The sequence below is a fragment of the Myxine glutinosa genome, chromosome 13 (assembly GCF_964187855.1).
Source record: "Myxine glutinosa chromosome 13, kmMyxGlut1.1, whole genome shotgun sequence".
In the NCBI taxonomy this organism is placed as follows: domain Eukaryota; kingdom Metazoa; phylum Chordata; class Myxini; order Myxiniformes; family Myxinidae; genus Myxine; species Myxine glutinosa.
The window spans coordinates 99,134,873-99,154,025 of record NC_136273.1 but is presented as its reverse complement, the minus strand read 5'-3'; the positions used below and the strand labels follow the sequence as shown (position 1 = coordinate 99,154,025).

Genomic DNA, 19,153 nt, shown 5'->3' with positions numbered 1-19,153 from the left:
AGCGCAGATTGACTAGATTGCTGATCTGGCTCGACTTAGCCATGAGGTAAGGCATAAGGAGACCAGGACTTTATTCATTCAAAAAGAGGCGATTACATGGGGATATGTAAGATGATGAAGGGTACAAAGGGTCTTTCAGCAGCGCCAGTTAACTGAGATAACCTTATCGTGTTCCCAATCCATCGGATCACGCACAGCCGCCCTTTCTGTGAACAGCTCGGGTTTATTGGGAGCTCATGCAAAACACACAGAGTCCATGGAAATCAGAGAACGAAGAGGAAAAACATGTGAGCGACCAAGGCACATCTGAGCATGCGCGGGATGGTGTCACATGACGTCATGTCTTAAGCTGTAAAACAACAACAACCAATATTGGCACAGAATAGACAGCGTTATGAACAGGGACCATAGCTTGAGAATGAAGAAGACGAGAGTTGGGATTAGATGAAGGCAGGTCTAATGAATGCATGGACTGGCCAACCTGGAGCAATGGTGGTAGATGAAACGGTGGAAGAGTTTAAACTAGAGTTGGGCAGGTACCTGAAAGCATTGATGATATAGGTGTACATGTTGACCAACACAAGTATGACATTTTCAACTGTTATGATCTTCTTCTTTTTTCAGATGTTATTCTTAAGTACAGAAAGAAGAATGTTTTGAAGCAAGTCCGTGTGCACAACATCACCGCACATGCAATGAAACTGTCATGGTCACGCCATTCGGTTCCAGTGGACTATGTGGTGCTCGCGTACAAGCCACACACTTCCTCGGATGACCCTTTGCAGGTCGTTCTGAATGATAGCACAACGTCTGTTGAAATTCAGGGTCTAACCGGAAATACCGACTATGAAATCACATTGACGGGAATGATGCGCGGATGGCAAACTTTACCTTTAACCCTGCAAATCAGCACAGGTACTTTGTCAATGAAAGATTCTTCATTCTCTTAGTTGTTGTATTCTCAAGATATATTTTGAGGCTGATGGAAGAGCAACTGTTGTTTGATTTTTTTTGTTTATTTCAACTTGGCTTCATGTAAAAATGGGAATGTAACTAATTGTGTCCTTTTACATTCTCTTTTCAGCTGAAGACTTGGAAGGATCGGAATATCAACCCAAATTCAATTACGTTGAGCTGGAGGTTGATGCAGGAGTAACGAATTTTGTTGTTACAGATGTCACACCTTGGAGCTGTAAGCTCTCATGGACTATGACTAACTCTGAGATTGACTCCCTTATCCTCACATACCGAGACGTCATGGAATCCCAACAAAGACAGAGAATTATTCTACCTGGAGCTTCAACCAAAGCAGAACTCATGGAGCTGGTGCCAGACACCCAGTACAAAGTGTCGCTTTTTGCCTCCAGAAAAGGAGTTCTATCCAAGCCAGTGGTGGTTATGGTGACTACAGGTAGACAAATACATCAATTTGTTGTCCATCAAGCAGCTGTTTTAGTCCCAAACTGCCCCATTACTGCATCAGGTCACAATCCGTTCATTACGTAACTCGACTGCACCATCTCATTCCAGCTTTGCAGGCCATGATGACCAGGTGATGCACCATTTCCACCTGTTTGTTTGTTTTTTTAAGCATGTGGCATTCCAACAGTTGTTTTTTTTATCTCCATAACAAACATACTCCATGCTTCAAAACATTACTCACATAATGTTTCATTATTTATTCTTCCACCTTGATGTGCAGTGCGGAGCTTTTGGCATGTTTTCGCTAATTTGTCTCCATTTCCTCCTGATGCAAAGTTTGCTTCATGTTTGAATAATTATAATCACACTTTCTCTTGAACAATGTAATGCAAACATGCAAAGATTTTACATTTTTTATTATTAAGGTCCAATGGTGCTGAATGTCACTTGTTTCTGGTGACGTTATTTGGACCATCAATAATAATATTCATTGTGAATTGATTATCTTTCAAAACTCCTTTATGATAAGTTTAGTGGAAATGGAGGTACACCAGGATGGAGGTACACACTCTCCTCTAAACTGTCCAGCCTGTGTTTGAATGGCGGCCCAGCTATAAACTGCCACCCCCCGTCTGATGCCTCGATTTGGTGGACGTTACAGATCCCACGGTGTTAATCGTGGATAATTGGTGGGGTATCGAGCAATGTTTAGTAGTTTATTGTCGTCATTATCCCACTTCACAAAACCTTCTGTAATCGTAAGTGATTATTCTTATTCCTCCTCTTGGCCTATTTCCCAGATAGCTGGGGTCTTGGGTCTGGTTACCAAACCGATCTTTTCCAAGCTTGCCTGTTCATTGCACATGTTGATCCATCCTCCAGAGTTTATCCACTTTTTTCTTTAGGGTCTCCTGTAGTCATATAGGGTCTCCTGACTGAGGAGACCTGGAAGGGTTGCCCAGACAGCTCAGATGGCAGAGCACTGGTTCGGTTTTCCAGGGACCTGGGTTCGTTTTCCTGGTCTGGGCATGTAATTTTCCCACATATATCAATTTCATATTCCCTTCAATTCATCCTTTGTGTGTTTTCACGCCATTTCCACTTGCTTGTGACTTCTCTATAATGCTGCAGACCATGGACTTCTGATCATTTCATTATACATGTCGTTACCTCCACCACCAAAGGTGGACGGAGGTTACGTTTTCATCCCTGACTGTCTGTTTGTACTCGTCTGTGAGTAGAATATCTCAAAGTTATGGTTGGATTTGGACAAAATTTGGTGGATGAGTTGGATAAGTGACGCGTACAATCTGATTCAATTGTGGTTGAGGTCTGGATCCAGATCTGGCCTATCAGTGGGATACACAACAAAAACTATTCAGCCTGGCGGAGGAAAGCACTCTCCCAAGTTTGTAGTTTATTGTTGAGTTTTCATTTGAACCTCAATAAAGAAATGACCAAACTTGCCACAATTACTTGAAATAATCTTATAGGGTGGATTAGGGATATCACACCTGCCTTTCGGCTGTCCAGTGCCTGGTGTTGACTTAGCGGTTAGGGTGCGGCATGGGATCCTAGGATCCTGGGTTCGAATCCCGGTCATCGCTGAATTTATGCCAGGGGGGTTGACTCAGCCTGTCATCCTTCCGAGGTCGGCAAATTGAGTAGCAGTTCACTGGTAATTCCCTGTGTGTCGCAAGAGGCGACTAACAGGGTTGGCGGCAGGAAGGGCATTCGGCCATAAAACATTGCTTCAAAAAGGGGACCAATGTGCCCCAAAAAGGCCAACCTCTGCTCTGCAGGGAAAATTGTCTCTTAAGGTGGTTCTTTCGGCTGTCTAGTCTGCATTTCATTCTGTACTTGACTGTAAGCTGTCAGACTGCTGATTGCATAAAAAGTATGCTGTCTATGTTAAGTTGGAGACCCATGGCATTTATTGCTGATCAATGTTAATAACCTCACTGTGCCCTTCGATTAAGAGTAGGTGAGTTGCCACCAGCATTTCCTCATTTATGTCCTACCCAGCCATGGAGCTCATTCGAGTCTTCAATTATTTATGGCCCTCAAGTCAGTTTCACTGTGCCAAAGGTCCTAGACCCACCTTTTGGTATATGATACGTCTTTCACACCTCTCTAATGATTTACTGCTCTCGTAGCCAACGTGTGACACTCAACGGAATCCTTTCATCTCCTCTTCCTGACAAGGCTGGAGTGTCTGCCCCAAGGCAGTGTTCACGGCCCAGTCCTATTTCTGATCTTCATCAACGATCTCTCTGATTCTTTGGTAAATCCCCTTTATCTATTGGCTGATGACTCCACCCTCTGCCGTGACATCCTTCAGATAGGCAGGCTACAGGCTCTTCCCTCTCTTCAAACCTGGACAAAATCACAAACTGGTCAAACCCTTGGAATATGTCTTACAATCCTAACAAATCTCACACTCACACTATCTCTCTCCAAAAGGACCATCTGGCAAACCCTCCTATCTACTTTCTTCACAATCCTCGAGAGGAAGTTCAGTCATTCAAACTCCTGGGTCTTGATATCAACCATAATCTTTACTCGGCAAACCACATTTCAAAGTTGGCCTCCAAAGTCAGCCACCGACTGTGAATCCTCCATAGTACAAAGTCCTTACTTGGCACACCTGAACTCCTATCCAGATATAAGGCCTTCTTCTGCAGCTTGATGGAGTACTGCTCTCCCCTATGGGCTGGCTACCCTGCCTCACGTCTTGCTCAGTTATTGGAATTGGAATCTCCCGTGATGAAGCTGAGTTTATGGGCCTATCACTTTGCCATTGCAGACAGGTCGGTGGTCTCTCTTGTCTTCTGCCTCCTTTTTGGTCTTGCATTCTCTGCTCTTTCCATGCCTGGTCACCCCCCCCTCCTCCCCCCACACCCTCCCTCCAGGTTTCTGCAGGGCTCACATGGTCCACCACCGACCCTCTTCTGATGAAACTACCTAAATTCTCACCTCCACTCATTTGTCCCTCTTTTTCCCACTTCCACACTCCAGGTCTTCAGGACAGCTGTTCAGCACCATCTCAGATTGTCCCCAATCCAGAATCATGATCTTTTCTATCCTTGTTAACCCTGCCCAAATTCCTCCTAATTTGTTTTTCTCTCCTTGGAGTTTCCTTCTTCATCCATGCATGTTTTGCATCCTGTTTTTGGCTGTTATGTCCTGATCCGTTCAGTGTGCTAGCTCTGACACGAGCCTCGACTATGTATACAACAAAAATCTCAGTCATTTGCAAATTAAGGAGCCTGCAAACCAGCCATGTTCCATTACATAAAATCACTTGCTCATACAATAGCAATTCATTTCCGTGCCATCACTGAGAATCGGTATTTCAATTGGTACTGGTACTGGTATTTCAATCTTTCCTTCCGAATGCTGTCATATCAATGTGGTATTCCAAAGCTCCATTGCTTTCTCTATCGTTTGATTATTTGGGGATTAATCTTGTATATTTACATGCATTTTATCATCCATGAATGTAGGACATCATCAAAACCTTTTTGCGGTCTATCCATGCTGTGGATAATTATGGTCTTCTTGTATTGCAATTTTCGAGTATGGCCTTGTTTAGTAGGAGGTGGACTAGTGTTCTGTAGCATCCTCTTTTACACATCCCTTAAGCTCTGCCTCTAGGTCAGGAGTTTGTATGTTGTTGGTAGACAGGTTATTGGTCGGTATTTGTGGGGTTGTTGTGTCTCTTCAGATTTTGGGATGAGGAAGGTGTTACCTTCTGTGAGCCATTCATCCATTTCCTGATCCCCATTGTCGAAGTTAATTAAACACTCGAGCTTAGTGAATGTGGAGAACATCAAATTGCTTTTGCCAGAAGTTTTGGATCCCGTCTCGGATCCCGGCTTTTGAAGTTTGCCATCTTTTCAAGTTGATGCTTTATATTTTCTGTATCAATCATTACTGGGTGCATTTCCTCGGGATGTTGTTTCTTCTCTTCCAGGTTCCGGATGCATTCCGCCTCTTGCTGGTGTTATTTTCGATCTTCATAAATTCCTTTCCAGAATCGTTCAAGTTCATCTTTTTCAGAAGGGAGATGACACTTCTGTTTCTCTAGTTCACGTTAGAATCTTTTCAGGTTGTTTTCAAACATCTGGCCTTGTTTTGTCCTCGTGTTATCCTCATTGTAGTGTTTTTATTTTGCATGCTATCATTTCGATTTTCAGTTTATTTTCAGCAACCTCTCGGTCTTTGTCTTCAATTTTATGTTTGTATTTTATTTTCTGGATTCCCCTCTTTAGTTTTGAGCTTTGATTTCCTCTTTGGAATTGCTGTATTTGTCCTTTATCCTTTTTCAGCATTTTCCTCTGTCTCTCCAGTCGTCGCTTCCATGATGTTGTTTGTTTTTTTATTTGTGGAACCTGTTCATTTCTTGCGGTGTTTCGTTGTTACTTTTTCCTGAATGAATAGAGCTGCTGCAAAATTCATTATGTTTATTTCTTTCAGTGTGGCTGTTTTTTGTATTTTTTTATTTTAAAGATTTGTTTGTTCTGCCGATTATTGATTTTGTACATTCATTATTATGTCGTTGAATTGGTTGTGGTCATTCTTCATTTGGTGTTATTCGCACCTCCTCTATCTTATTGGCCAGCTCTCTTCCAGATCACGTTGTGCCTCATCATCCTTACCCTGCTCCTCTGCTTCCTCTCCTCTGTACCTCTTCATCCTTCTGCACATTATCATTTGTATCCGTTTGTGTTCTAACCATTAATCAGTCTCCTTCGCCACCCATCCCCCTCGATTCAGATGCAGAGCACCTTATGCGTGGAAGAATGCCCCCTTCTCCCCCCCCCCTCCTCCTCCCCACAGCATTCCAGCTTTCGTTATTTTTTTCATTGTTGCCCTGCTTCGATGTTTCCTTTGAGACAGGCAGCACCATTGTAGCTTTGCACTTTGATGCAGGACTCTGCCTCTTTTTGGGGAAGGTGTAGCTGTCTATCTTAGCAGGATGCACCCCGACTGCCTGGTGTGTCTGCATAGACATCACGTAGCTTTCTCTGTTGGTGGCCTGCGACCCTTTGTTCGGAGTTGTTTTTTTTAACGCTCTCCAACCCACCCAGCTCGTCGACAGTCACAAACGTCACACGACAGTCAAAAACGGGGCTTCTATTGCACCACTCATGGCCTCCTTGTAGCTCACTCGATTGTTCGCACCATGCATTATTGTAAGCCACTATGTTTCCACTCGCACATGCTTTATTCCTATTCCAGGTGCCGCTACATGGACCGTTTAGCGTCCCGACCGATACGTTAACCTCACCGCTTCACTCGAGGCCGCATAGACTGCTGTTATGAGCCGTGCACATTTGTCTGACCTTTGGCTCCATGCGACGATTTCTGTCCGTCTTGACGGCTGTGATGCTCCCATTCCTCACGGTCTCTGTAGACCTACTCGAGGCCTCACGGTAGCTCTGTTGGCCATTTGCACCATGCGGTATGTCCGCCACGATGCTCCCACTCGCACTCGATTTCTTCTTTCTCTGGTTGCTGCTTCAGGGACCGCTCAACATCTCTCAGAGATGGTAGCCTCGCTGCTTCATTCGGTGACACGACTTTTTTGAGGCCTACATGTTTCTCTGACCTTCAGCTACATGCAGTGACGTCTATTTGAGCATTCCACGTTTCGTGAGCTTGCCGTGCTGTTCCAATGTCGGCGGTTTGGCGCGGGCCTTTGCTCCATGTCACACCGCCTCGTGCTTTTCAGCCTCTCAATTCGATTATTGTCTCCTCCGCTGCCATTGCTACCTTTTGATGTCTTGATATCTTTCCTCTTCGGAATGGAGACACGTGAAGCGTCACAGGTGGGTTCAGGCAATGTAATCGTCGAGAAAGATGGGGAGTGAGAAATGAGGCGTCCTTGCCGCGCTGCTATCTTGTGTGTTTGTTTTTGGGTTTGTGTGTGTGTGTTGTGTTTGTGTGTGTGTGTGTGTGTGTGTGTGTGTGTGTTATGTGTGTGTGTTGTGTGTGTGTGTGTGTGTGTGTGTGTGTGTGTGTGTGTGTGTTGTGTGTGTGTGTGTGTGTGTGTGTTCTGCGTGTGTGTGTGTGTGTGTGTGTGTGTGTGTGTGTGTGTGTTGTGTGTGTGTGTGTGTTGTGTGTGTGTGTGTGTTGTGTGTGTGTGTGTGTTGTGTGTGTGTGTGTGTTGTGTGTATTTGTGATTTTTGTGTGTGTGTGTGTGTTTTGTGTTTTTTTTGTGTTTCATAGTCATGGAGGATGAGCTGTTCACAAGTGTACAACAAATCAGAGTGATGGGCAACCCTGCTGAATTATAACCTCGCCTAACCTCCAATTAGGGAGGGGTCGGTGTCATGTAGCCATAATACGGCAGTTAAACAGACAGGCTGTTTTGGTGTTTTGTGTATGCAGCTCCTCCATGAGCCTTATACCTCATGGAGGAGCTGTACATTTTCTAAAAATGACAAAATAACAAAAAAGGGTCGTAAATAACAAAAGTGTGTTGAACTTTCTTTTTTACAGCAATTGATCCTCCTACAAATGTTACACTCTTGCACATTGGCCAGAAAAGTGTCCACCTGGCATGGAATCCCTCGGTTGCTTTTTTCACAGGATACGAGCTCAGTTACTCGACAAGTAATAAGAATGTACAGGTAAGCCCTGTCTGTGATATTTCATTGCATCAAGTTAAAAGTGAACTTACAGAAAGGGAAACCTTTCTGTTCAATGAGTGTAAAGTTACTTATGATTAAGAGAAAATATAACTTTAAAAAATACAGTTCACTTTTAGATTCAAACAAAATTGATTTTTTTTTTTTTAGAAAAATAGCCAAAAAAGCTAAAATAGGTCATTTACAGTTTCTTCAGAAAGTATTCGCACCCCTTGACTTTTTGCGCATTTTCTTATGTTACAGCCTGAATTTAAAATGGAATAAATTGAGATGTTTTTGTCACTGATCTACACAAAATACCCAATAATATCAATTGGTATTTTCTTTTGAGATTCTTACAAAATAATTAAAAATGAAATACACAAATATCTAATTTACATAAATATTCAACCCCATGAGTCAATACTTCGGAGAAGCGCCTTGGGCAGAGATTACAGCTTCGAGTTTTCTTGGGTATGTCTGTATCAACTTTGCACATCTGGATTTGTGGAGTTTCTCCAATTCTTCCTTGCAGATTTTCTCAAGCTCTTAAGTTGGATGGGGAGCGTCGGTGAACAGCAATCTTCAAGTCTTTCCACAGATTCTCAATGGGATTCAAGTTTGGGCTTTGCCTGGGCCCCTCATGGATTTTCACATTCTTGTTCTGAAGCCATTCCAGTGTTGCTTTGGCTGAATGCTTGGGGTCATTGACCTGTTAGAATGTAAATCGACACAGTCTTAGGTCTTTTGCACTCTGAAGCAGGTTATCCGCAAAGATGTGCCTGTATTTGGATCAATTCATTGTTACGTCTAGCCTTACTGTCTCCCAGTCCCTGCCGCTGAAGAGCATCCCCATAGCATGATGCTGCCACCACCTTGCTTCATGGTGGGGATGGTGTTAGATGGGGGATGAACTGTGATCAGTTTCCGTCAGACATCGCGCTTTGCATTCAGGCCAAAGTGTTCAGTTTTTGTCTAATGCGCTCAGTCTTTCATGTGCATTTTTGCAAACTCCAGGCATGTTGTCATGTGCCTTTTTTTCAGGAATAGCTTCTGTCTGGCCACTCTCTCATAATGCTGAGATTTGTGAAGTTCTGCAGAGACTGTTGTCCTTCTGGCAGGTTCTCCCTACTCAGCCACGGACCTCTGCAGTTGTCAGAGTGATCATTGAGTTCTTGGTCACCTTCCTGACCAAGGTCCTTCTTGCCCGGTTGCTCAGTTTGGTCGGACGGCCAGCTCTAGGAACAGTCTGGGTAATTCCATATTCTTTCCATTTCCTGATGATGGAGCTCACTGTGCACTTGGGAACTTTCAACACTGGAAATTGTTTTATACCCTTCCCCATATCTATGCCTCCTCACAATTCTCTCGTAGTTCTATGGACAGTTCCTTGGACTCCAAGGTAGAGTTTCTGCTCTGACATGCACTGTCAACTGTGGGACCTTATATAGAAAGGTGTGTTTCTTTCTAAATCATGTCTAATCAATTGAATTGGCCACAGGTAGACTTCAGTCATGTTGTCGAGACCTCTCTAGGATGATCAAAGGAAATTAGATGTACCTGATCTCAATTTGGAGTGTTATAGCAAAGGGGTTGAATACTTATTGACTCAAAACATTTCAGCTTTTCATTTTCAATCAATTTGAAAATTTTCTAAACAAAATTCTACTTTGACATTATGGAGTATTTCAAAAATCTACACTCATTTCCATTTATATGTAGATCAGTGACAAAAAAATCTCAATTTCATTCATTTTAAATTCAGGCTGTAACAACAAAATGTGAAAAAGTCGAGGAGTGTGAATACTTTCTGAATGCACTGTAAATGTCCATCAAAATTGGTTGTCATCACAATAAGGAAAATAGATAGCTAGTTAGGCTATTTCAATGAAATAACCTTATAAAGTGGGTCCCGGTGTCCGACCGTCCGTCCGTACTAACATTTGACTAAAACATCTCCTCACAAACTACCCGACCAATATAGACCAAACTTGGTACGATGCATCAGGATAGGAAAGTCTCATGGTGTTGTGCTCCACGTCCAGATGTGCCCCTTATAAGTGGGTTAAGGGGTGGGGGTTCCTCCAAATATTGGTATTTCATTCAAAAATCTTCTTTGCAGAAACCACCAAACAGATGCCAGACTGGCCATGTGGACCAAACCTGGACTGACCAAACTGGCCATGTGGCATCGTGACCATGCCCTAATCTTAAGTTGTGCTCCCTATGGTCTGTAAGGGGGCTACAGGCTCCCTCCCGTAATTCCTCATATTCACTAAAACTTATTTGCCTCACAAACTACATGACTGATATGGACCAAATTTGGTATGATACATCAGAATGGTAAGGTCTCATGTGGTTGTGCTTCCCATCCGGATCCGCCCCCTATAAGAGGCTGAAAATGGGGGTTCATCTCAAATTCAGGCAATTTATTTTAAAATCTTCTCAGAAACCGTCGGGAAATAACCCTCAGTTCCCCACAAAGCTATTTTTTTCATGTTGTGTCAGGTTTTTATTATTTCTATATAGAAATATAGTAAAGACAGAAAATATATGAATGAGCTTAAAGAAGAAAGACCAACAAAGACAAATCCATTTCACAATCATTTCATCACTCAAATGGGTAGTGAGGGTACTCAAATGGAAAGACCCGAACAAAATTGACCTGTGTGACTACTTCTACTACTACTACTACTACTACTACTACTACTACTACTACTACTACCACCACCACTACTACGACTACCACCACCACCACTACTACTACCACCACCACTACTACGACTACCACCACCACCACCACTGCCACCACTACTACTACTACTACTACTACCACCACCACCACTACCACCACTACTACTACTACTACTACTACTACCACCACCACTACTACCACTACTACCACGACTACCACCACCACCACTACTACTACTACTACTACTACTACTACTACTACTACTACTACTACCACCACCACCACCACCACCACTACCACCACTACTACTACTACTACTACTACTACTACCACCACCACCACTACCACCACCACCACTGCTACTACTACTACTACTACTACCACCACCACTACTACTACTACTACTACTACTACTACCACCACCACTACTACGACTACCACCACCACCACCACCACCACCACTACTACTACTACTACTACTACCACCACTACTACCACTACTACCACGACTACCACCACCACCACCACCACTACCACCACTACTACTACTACTACTACTACTACCACCTCTACAATCCTATCACCATCAGTTCCCCCATCAACAGCATCTGATAAGATCAGTTCATCAGCCAACTGGAATGCCGGCCAGGCCACACCATCAGGCTGTCTCCGCCAACCAATCGTGCTGCCTAAAGGTGTAATTAGTAAAGCAGGAATCCTCCTTGTCTTGAGACTCCAGCATGTCTGCTCTTTAAGTTGAGGCAGTGTATAAACGCATCAGTGAAAACAATATGGACCCAACTGTTCACATTGTTGCGTCGCTAATTGCATGCGCTGCTGTTGATGGCACTAACTCTATTGGAGTGATAGTCATTAACCTACACTCCATTTTTTTTTCTCTTCTCTTCCCTTCGTATGACTTTCTTTAATACATTTCTCAATTTACTCCCTCCTGTGTACTTCATATGTATATGACACCCAATTGTATGAAAGCTGAATAAATCCTTTTTTTTTTTTCTTCTTTTTTCATACTAGGGCATGCCCGTACTATATATACTGTATATCTAAAATTATATCCCCCCCCTCTATTTACATGAAATGGTTTGGTCCAAAGCGAACGGCTTGCGAGTACGGTGACAATCCCCCCCCTCTATTTACATGAAATGGTTTGGTCCAAAGCGAACGGCTTGCGAGTACGGTGACAATCCCCCCCCTCTATTTACATGAAATGGTTTGGTCCAAAGCGAACGGCTTGCGGAGTTTGGCAAAGAAAAGAAATCGCCATAGTGTGCCCAAACGCGCAGGAAAGCGAAAGAATCGCAAATTTAAGGAAATGCCCGTACTTCCGTAAGGAAGAGAAAAAAAATGAAAAGGAAAAACATTCCAAACCGCGAGGGAAAACAACACGGCACGTCGACACAACAACGTGTCCTGTGATTGGCCGTACGTGGCTGCCAGTAGCTGCCCCCAAAAAAAAGCTTTCACCGTCCGGCGACTGAATTTAAGGGGAAAAATAAAACGCTCTTCGCTTAAAACAACGCCCTTCGCTCTGACTGAATTGGGACAATGTTTTTATGTTTTTAATTGAATTACTATCCGTAATGGCGCACGCTCTCACGGGAGCTCCGGAAGGTCGTATACACGGAGGTATATAATATGGAGAGCCAATTGGCCACCTCGCAGCATTAGCCGCCGTGAAGCCACCGGAAATAGTCTGGCGGCCATATTGGGAAGCCGATCGTAAGCCTGTCAAAGCAAAGGCGTGGCGCACTGATGATGCAGCTGGAGCGAATTTTAGGACCGCCGACTATTTAATTAATATAGAATACTAATATTTGAACTGATATTCGGGCTCAGAATCCCGTTCTTTAAGGAAATGGTGTTCATTAAGTTTGAAGTTGGTTCTAGACGCATTTTTCCTGGGGAATCCAATGGTTTAGAGCTTGTTTGAAAAAAAAGTGCCCAAAATTACCGCTCGGTGTTCTTTATCGTTCTTCTCATGACCCAATCACCCACTAGTAGGAATAAGAATCCTGACATGTTACACCCCTGTTTAACTCCTGTCTTCACCTTGAACCATTCTGTTGTTTCACCTTGGTCGACGACCGCACATTGAAAGTCTTGGTAAAGGGCTTTTACAAGGTTCACTAATGTTCCAGGTATGCTGTATTTCTTCATTATGACCCAGACTTTCTCTGGGCAAGGAGTCGAAAGCTTTCTAGAAATCTATAAAATTGAGGTACATCGTCGTTTGCCATTCTTTGGCTTGTTCTATAATATTCCTCAATATAAAGATCTGATTTGTTGTCATGTTATATGATGTTACTTAATTCAGTCATTATATTGTAACTAAGATGTGTATGTTTCTATTACCGAGATGTTAGAAACCACGCAGATATAATGATAACCAGAGTTTATTCTACACTGACATGGGTCAGCAACACATCAACAGTGAGTCAGTCACATAAATGACATGAAACGCTGTCATGTAGTTAACCCACACAATTCACAGTTAACCCACAAAACACACCCACACCATGTAGAGATGAGGTCGCTCTTATATTTCAGCTTGCTCTGGTGTTGCCTCACTGGTGAGCAAACAGGACCAGTTTGCAATATTTTTTCCTGATGCGCTCTTCCTTCATGTCATCATCGAGTGTTCTCACAACATGATGGAAACGTATCTTGCTGTATGATTGTGATACAGAATGTATTAAAGCAAACACATGGTTGCTGTCTGCCTCACAGTCAAACATGTGCCGATCCAAGGAAGCAAATGTAGACCGACCGACCTCAGAAAGGACAGAAGTGGAAATTGCCACTCTTATCCCACTTTCACGAGGCATTTTGCCATTGCTTACAGCCAGGAGCCTCTTGACACAGCGTTCAGTCGCCTCACAGACACGAACAACACTGTGCGAGGGAACTATGAGGCCACCCCTGTTCTTGGTAACAATCAGGCTGTACATTGGTGTGGTTTGCCATTCTTCGTTGTTACTGGTCAATGCAGAAAGACATTGGCTACACTTCAGAGTCTTCCTCACCATCCTCACCACATAGCCGGCAATATAGCCAACACATGACTCTGTAAAGATGGAAAGTTGCTCAAAATTTGGAATATCCGCATAGTCGTGGTCCTCTTTTGCCGGCGATCTCAACTCCAGGTCGTATCGTCTGGCCACCAACATGTCGTGACTCTCGTCAGGCACAGCCTGCTTTGCAACGCACTTGAAGGAAGCCGCATTCAGGATTCTGGTTGAGTCCTGTGCAGAACAGTTCCCACTTGCAGACTTGATGTCATGTCGCATCAAGAGGCGCTTATATGCGGCAACAAACTGCCGGGCCGTTGGGTTATTCCCACTTCCACATGCAATGCGGACCGCTCCAAAGAAAAGTTCAATGTGGTCTTGGCTCATTTTGTACGTGAGCAGGTATCGCAGGGGAGATGAGGCAGGTTTGACATATGTGAAATACAAAATTTTGACACTCTCTATGCAGATCATGAAACCAATGAAGGGGGTTTTCAAACGCGTATTGGTCATAACTTGACCATTCATGTTTTTGATGTTGGACAAGTAACTGTAGGCAGTATCCAGGAATGGCAGGAAAAGTCCTTCTCGTGATGTCATGAGTGGTGCCTTGTAGTTTCGTGCCAATGGATTGCGAGAATTTAGAATGTCAAACAGTTTGTCCAATGTTTCAATGTATTGGCAGGTAGCCTCACTGCCCTGAAATTCTGATAGTTGCAAAGTGTCTCCTGCAAAACCGAATTGCATCTGCCACACTAGTGCTCAATGTCTGAGCGGCTGTGTCCACCTTCATGACATTGCTCTTCCACTCGATGTGTTTCCGGGAGAGCTTATTTCCCAGACGCAAGCCTTCCCTCTTCTGCAGATCAAAGAGTGCCTGGATGTATTTCCACGCGATGACTTTTTTGTTGCCATCCTCCATCATTTTCATGGATCCAAGACAGTTTCTTGCAAGTTTAAGCATGTGACATGCATCGAGTACAACACAAATTTCTTTTCGGGATTTGCTGGGTGGGGAAATGTTGGTTTCACATTCTGCGGCGTGATGTCGGCACCTAGCTCACGTAACATTGTCAAATGAGCGGACGGTCCATCGCAAGTTAAGGAAACCACCTCTGCACCGATATCATGCAATTTTAGTAGACATTGTGTCACCAAATTCGCCTGTTCCTTCCCCGACAATCCATTTATCATAAAGTATGCTACAGGCACTTTCCAACTGTCATTCAGCTTCCATTCCCCGATTCCGATTCCCCGATCGACGTGGGAGCCCCAGCTCCTTCACTAGCAGACAAGACAGCCGGCTTAACGTTCGCCAGGATGATCAGTCGCCCTGCCCGTGAAATACCAGGATCGGGATTCGTACCAGGACCCTGAACAACGTCCTGCCCTACCTACTGCTACTGCGAAGTGGGAAGGCAATGGCAAACCACCTAGTGCTGTAATTTATACAACCCTCATTTGCAGTTATTGGCATCAGATAGCTAAGGAAAAATAACAACTATTGAACAATAAACTTCCAATTTAGTTGCATGTTCGAGTCCGGTGTATTGTATTACTTGCCCTGATGGATGTGGACGAATGTCACAATCGGCTTCCCAATATGGCCGCCAAGCAACTTCCGCTAGCTTCAGCCGACAGCCGTCATTGGCTCTCCAGTTTATTATATACCTCCGTGGTCGTATATCGCAGTTACGATGAATCGCAAATTCGTTTTTATTAGTTTTATATTAGTTTTAAAACATAGTTTAACGCCAACATAGTTTGCAAACGTGAAATAAATGAATACGCTCTCAAATGTGCCATCCGAGGCAGAGTGTGTTCGCCACGTTCGGCACACGCGATAGCTCGCTGCTCTCTGATTGGTTGAATCGTTTTTTGGACATAGCTCGGTAAGTAATTGTCCGATTAATATGAAACCTTGAAAAGGCACATCCTCGGGTCCCCAGCAATATACCTGGCAAGTTTAAAGTATATCGGACCCGTGGTTGTCGAGAAACAGCGGTCACAGACAAACAAACAAACAAACACACAGAGATTACTGGAATTATAGATAGACTAGGGCATGCCCGTACGTGGGTGCAATGCCCGTACGTGGGTACATGGGTACGTGGGTTCGAGTACGGTGACAATCCCCCCCCCCCCCCCTCTATTTACATGAAATGGTTTGGTCCATGAAATGTTTTGGTCCATTCGCAACGCCAAAGCGAACGGCGAACGCTTTACATGAAATGGTTTGGTCCATGAAATGTTTTGGTCCATTCGCAACGCCAAAGCGAACGGCGAACGGCTTGCGAGTACAGTGACAATCCCCCCCCCCCCCCCCCCCCCCTCTATTTACATGAAATGGTTTTTATTAGTTTTAAAACATAGTTTAACGCCAACATAGCGCCAACATAGTTTGCAAACGTGAAATAAATGAATACGCTCTCAAATGTGCCATCCGAGGCAGAGTGTGTTCGCCACGTTCGGCACACGCGATAGCTCGCTGCTCTCTGATTGGTTGAATCGTTTTTTGGACATAGCTCGGTAAGTAATTGTCCGATTAATATGAAACCTTGAAAAGGCACATCCTCGGGTCCCCAGCAATATACCTGGCAAGTTTAAAGTATATCGGACCCGTGGTTGTCGAGAAACAGCGGTCACAGACAAACAAACAAACACACAGAGATTACTGGAATTATAGATAGATACAAGATCGAGGCTCGTGTAAGAGCTAACATTAATCACAAAAAGACAAACTGACACATCAGACATAAGATAAAGGGAGCGGGAGACAAGATGGGGAGAGAGGGGGAAGCACACAAGTACAACATTTGAGAGCAGGGACATCGGGAGATCTGTGGGAGGGAGAGGGCTTGGTGGGAGGAGGCACGGGAAGGAAGGGTGGGGGGGGGAGAGGTATAAAAAAACACATGGACACTGCTAGGACTTCCAGGAAATATGTCGGAATTTCAAAAAAGTGGATCTGGGGTGAATTAGCAGGGTTTTAGATGGGGGGAGATAAGAGATGGTGGTGAACAGCTGTTTTAAAGACCTGGAGGGAGGAGTGGGATTGAGAGAGTGAGGGAGTTTGTTCCAGAGGTGGGAGAAAAGAAGAATGAAGAATGAAGGAGTGAAGGTGAGCAGAGAGTCTTGATTTTGGCCGTTTCACCAGAAGAGGGTTGCACGCAGATCTTGTACGACCTGTAGGAATATTTGTGGGACAGAACACAGAGAGAGCTGGGCGGGCAAGGCCGGAGAGGAGACTGTAAAAGACAGAAAGACCACCAACCTGCCTGCGGTGAGTGAGTGAAAGGCCCTCGGAGTTAGCTTCATCATGGGAGATTCCAATGATTTAGTCAGGTTCACTATGTCAATAAATTATATTTCGTTCAAAATCATGGTAGATTAGCAAACCTATACATTTTTGGAAAGGTTATAGCATAAGGAAACTAAAAATCAATGTTTACATTTGGAGAGATACCTGTATGGCGGCCATTTTGGATTTTCAAAATGGCCACTGTAAAATACATATTTTGTTCTATTTCTGCCTCTAATTACCCTAAAAACTTTTTAAAATATACTAAACCTATATTTTCAGAGACAAGGAATCCAATGAAAGTATCAAATTAGTGCGATGGGGAATGGTAAGACACGAATCAAAGGTTTTGAATTGCAAAATACTGTCTTTATATTCGCGATAAGTTGCATAATCAAATACATGTTATCATTTTGTACAGGCAGTTAATAACATCAAAATGTGTCACAATAATTCATATCACCAAACATACACAGGCAGTCAGCAAAATCATATATACACATGCAGTCGGTATAACTTCACATCTACACAGGCAGTCAATGACAAAATATACACAGGCAGTCAATGGCATCAAACATACACGATTACAGAATATGCCATTTAGAGTTCGTCATCACTGTCCTGTGTGTCGTATCCGACAATATAGTCCGCATCGTTTTCACAGTCCGTTCCACACAAGCAAAGGTCGGTCAAATTGATTGGCAAATCGAATTGGTCGAATGGTCGATCGAAGCAATTGGTCGAATGGTCGAATTGGTCGAATTGGTCGAATCGAATTGGTCGGAATTGGCAAATGTAAACATTGATTTTCAGATTTTCCATGTAATAACGTTTCCAAAAATGTATAGGTTTGCTAATCTACCATGATTTTGAACGAAAAAACATAGTGAACCTGACTAATTCTGAAAAATATTTTGTTGTTGGAATGTCGTTGTTGTTTTGTTGTAATATCGCAGAAGTTGGAATATCACCTGCAATCCTTGGATATACATAGTCGAGGGAAGACCATATTTTGTCTAGCCACACCCCATTGACTTTGCCAACAATTTGTGTGGTATATGTAAATTAAGTGCATTAAAATATAATGTTACTAAATGAATAAATTATGTGAATAGATTATAATAAATGCTAAGTACATGAGATATCGCTTAAGGTATTGATTTTACATGGATGTGATAGTCAAAATGTATTGATTTTACATGGATGTGATAGTCAAAATGTATTGATTTTACATGGATGCGATAGTCAAAATGGTTTTTCGTGCTTTACCTTTCCTTGTATACCTGAGTTAGCACAAGGTATAAGCATTATGGTTTTATCGGTGTGGATATTATAACCACAAGAAAACTTGTAGACAAATTGTCACTGTTGCTTAAGACACCAGGATTTGAGGACAGAAATTCAAAATAACACGATTTGAATGAAATATTTATTTTCTTCTGCAGATTGTGAATATTTCATCAAAAGAGTCGAGAACATTCATCAAATCCTTGCAATCATCAACGGACTATGTGCTCAAGATTGCTACAGTGCGAAATAGGCAGCGCAGTGAAAACGTGGAGAAACGATTTACAACAAGTGAGTTTACCATCATATTTTCATTTAAACTCATCTTGCATTACTAAAGGAGAATCCGCCAATCCATGTGTCCGTCACGCTTTATTCTAAAAGGTTGCTACTGCCGTGAAATCATAAAAATGGCACTGTTGGAAAACTTATAATCAACTTACTTAGTTAGAAAACCAAAAATCACTTTACTTGGAAAAAACAATGTGTCCGTTTAATCATAGGTTACCTGTCTTGAAAGCCCTTCTTTCCAAGAGGAGAAGCAGGACTTGGAGCTTTGTAAGAAATGGGTTTGTTTTTTTGTTACCAAGATCGAGGCTTGTGTAAGAGCTAACATCAATCGCAAAAAAAAACAATCGGACAAACAAAACATATAATAAAGGGAGCGGGAGACATGATGGGGAGAGAGAGGGAAGCACAAAAGTACAACAGCAGATAACAGGGACATCAGGAGATCTGTGGGAGGGAGAAGGCTTGGGGGGAGGAGGTATGGGAAGGGGGGAGG

General features: G+C 43.2%; 1 protein-coding gene across 1 annotated transcript in view; it reads left to right on the top strand.

Moving 5' to 3' along the window:
• The window catches only part of LOC137438412 (tenascin-R-like), a 112,845-nt gene that overhangs the window by 80,853 nt on the left and 12,839 nt on the right, over positions 1-19,153 (top strand). The window contains exons 10-13 of the mRNA XM_078767823.1: positions 625-915; positions 1,085-1,411; positions 7,930-8,060; positions 18,528-18,660. Of these exons, the coding sequence (XP_078623949.1) occupies positions 625-915; positions 1,085-1,411; positions 7,930-8,060; positions 18,528-18,660 (882 nt within the window). The remainder of the gene's footprint in view (positions 1-624; positions 916-1,084; positions 1,412-7,929; positions 8,061-18,527; positions 18,661-19,153) is intronic.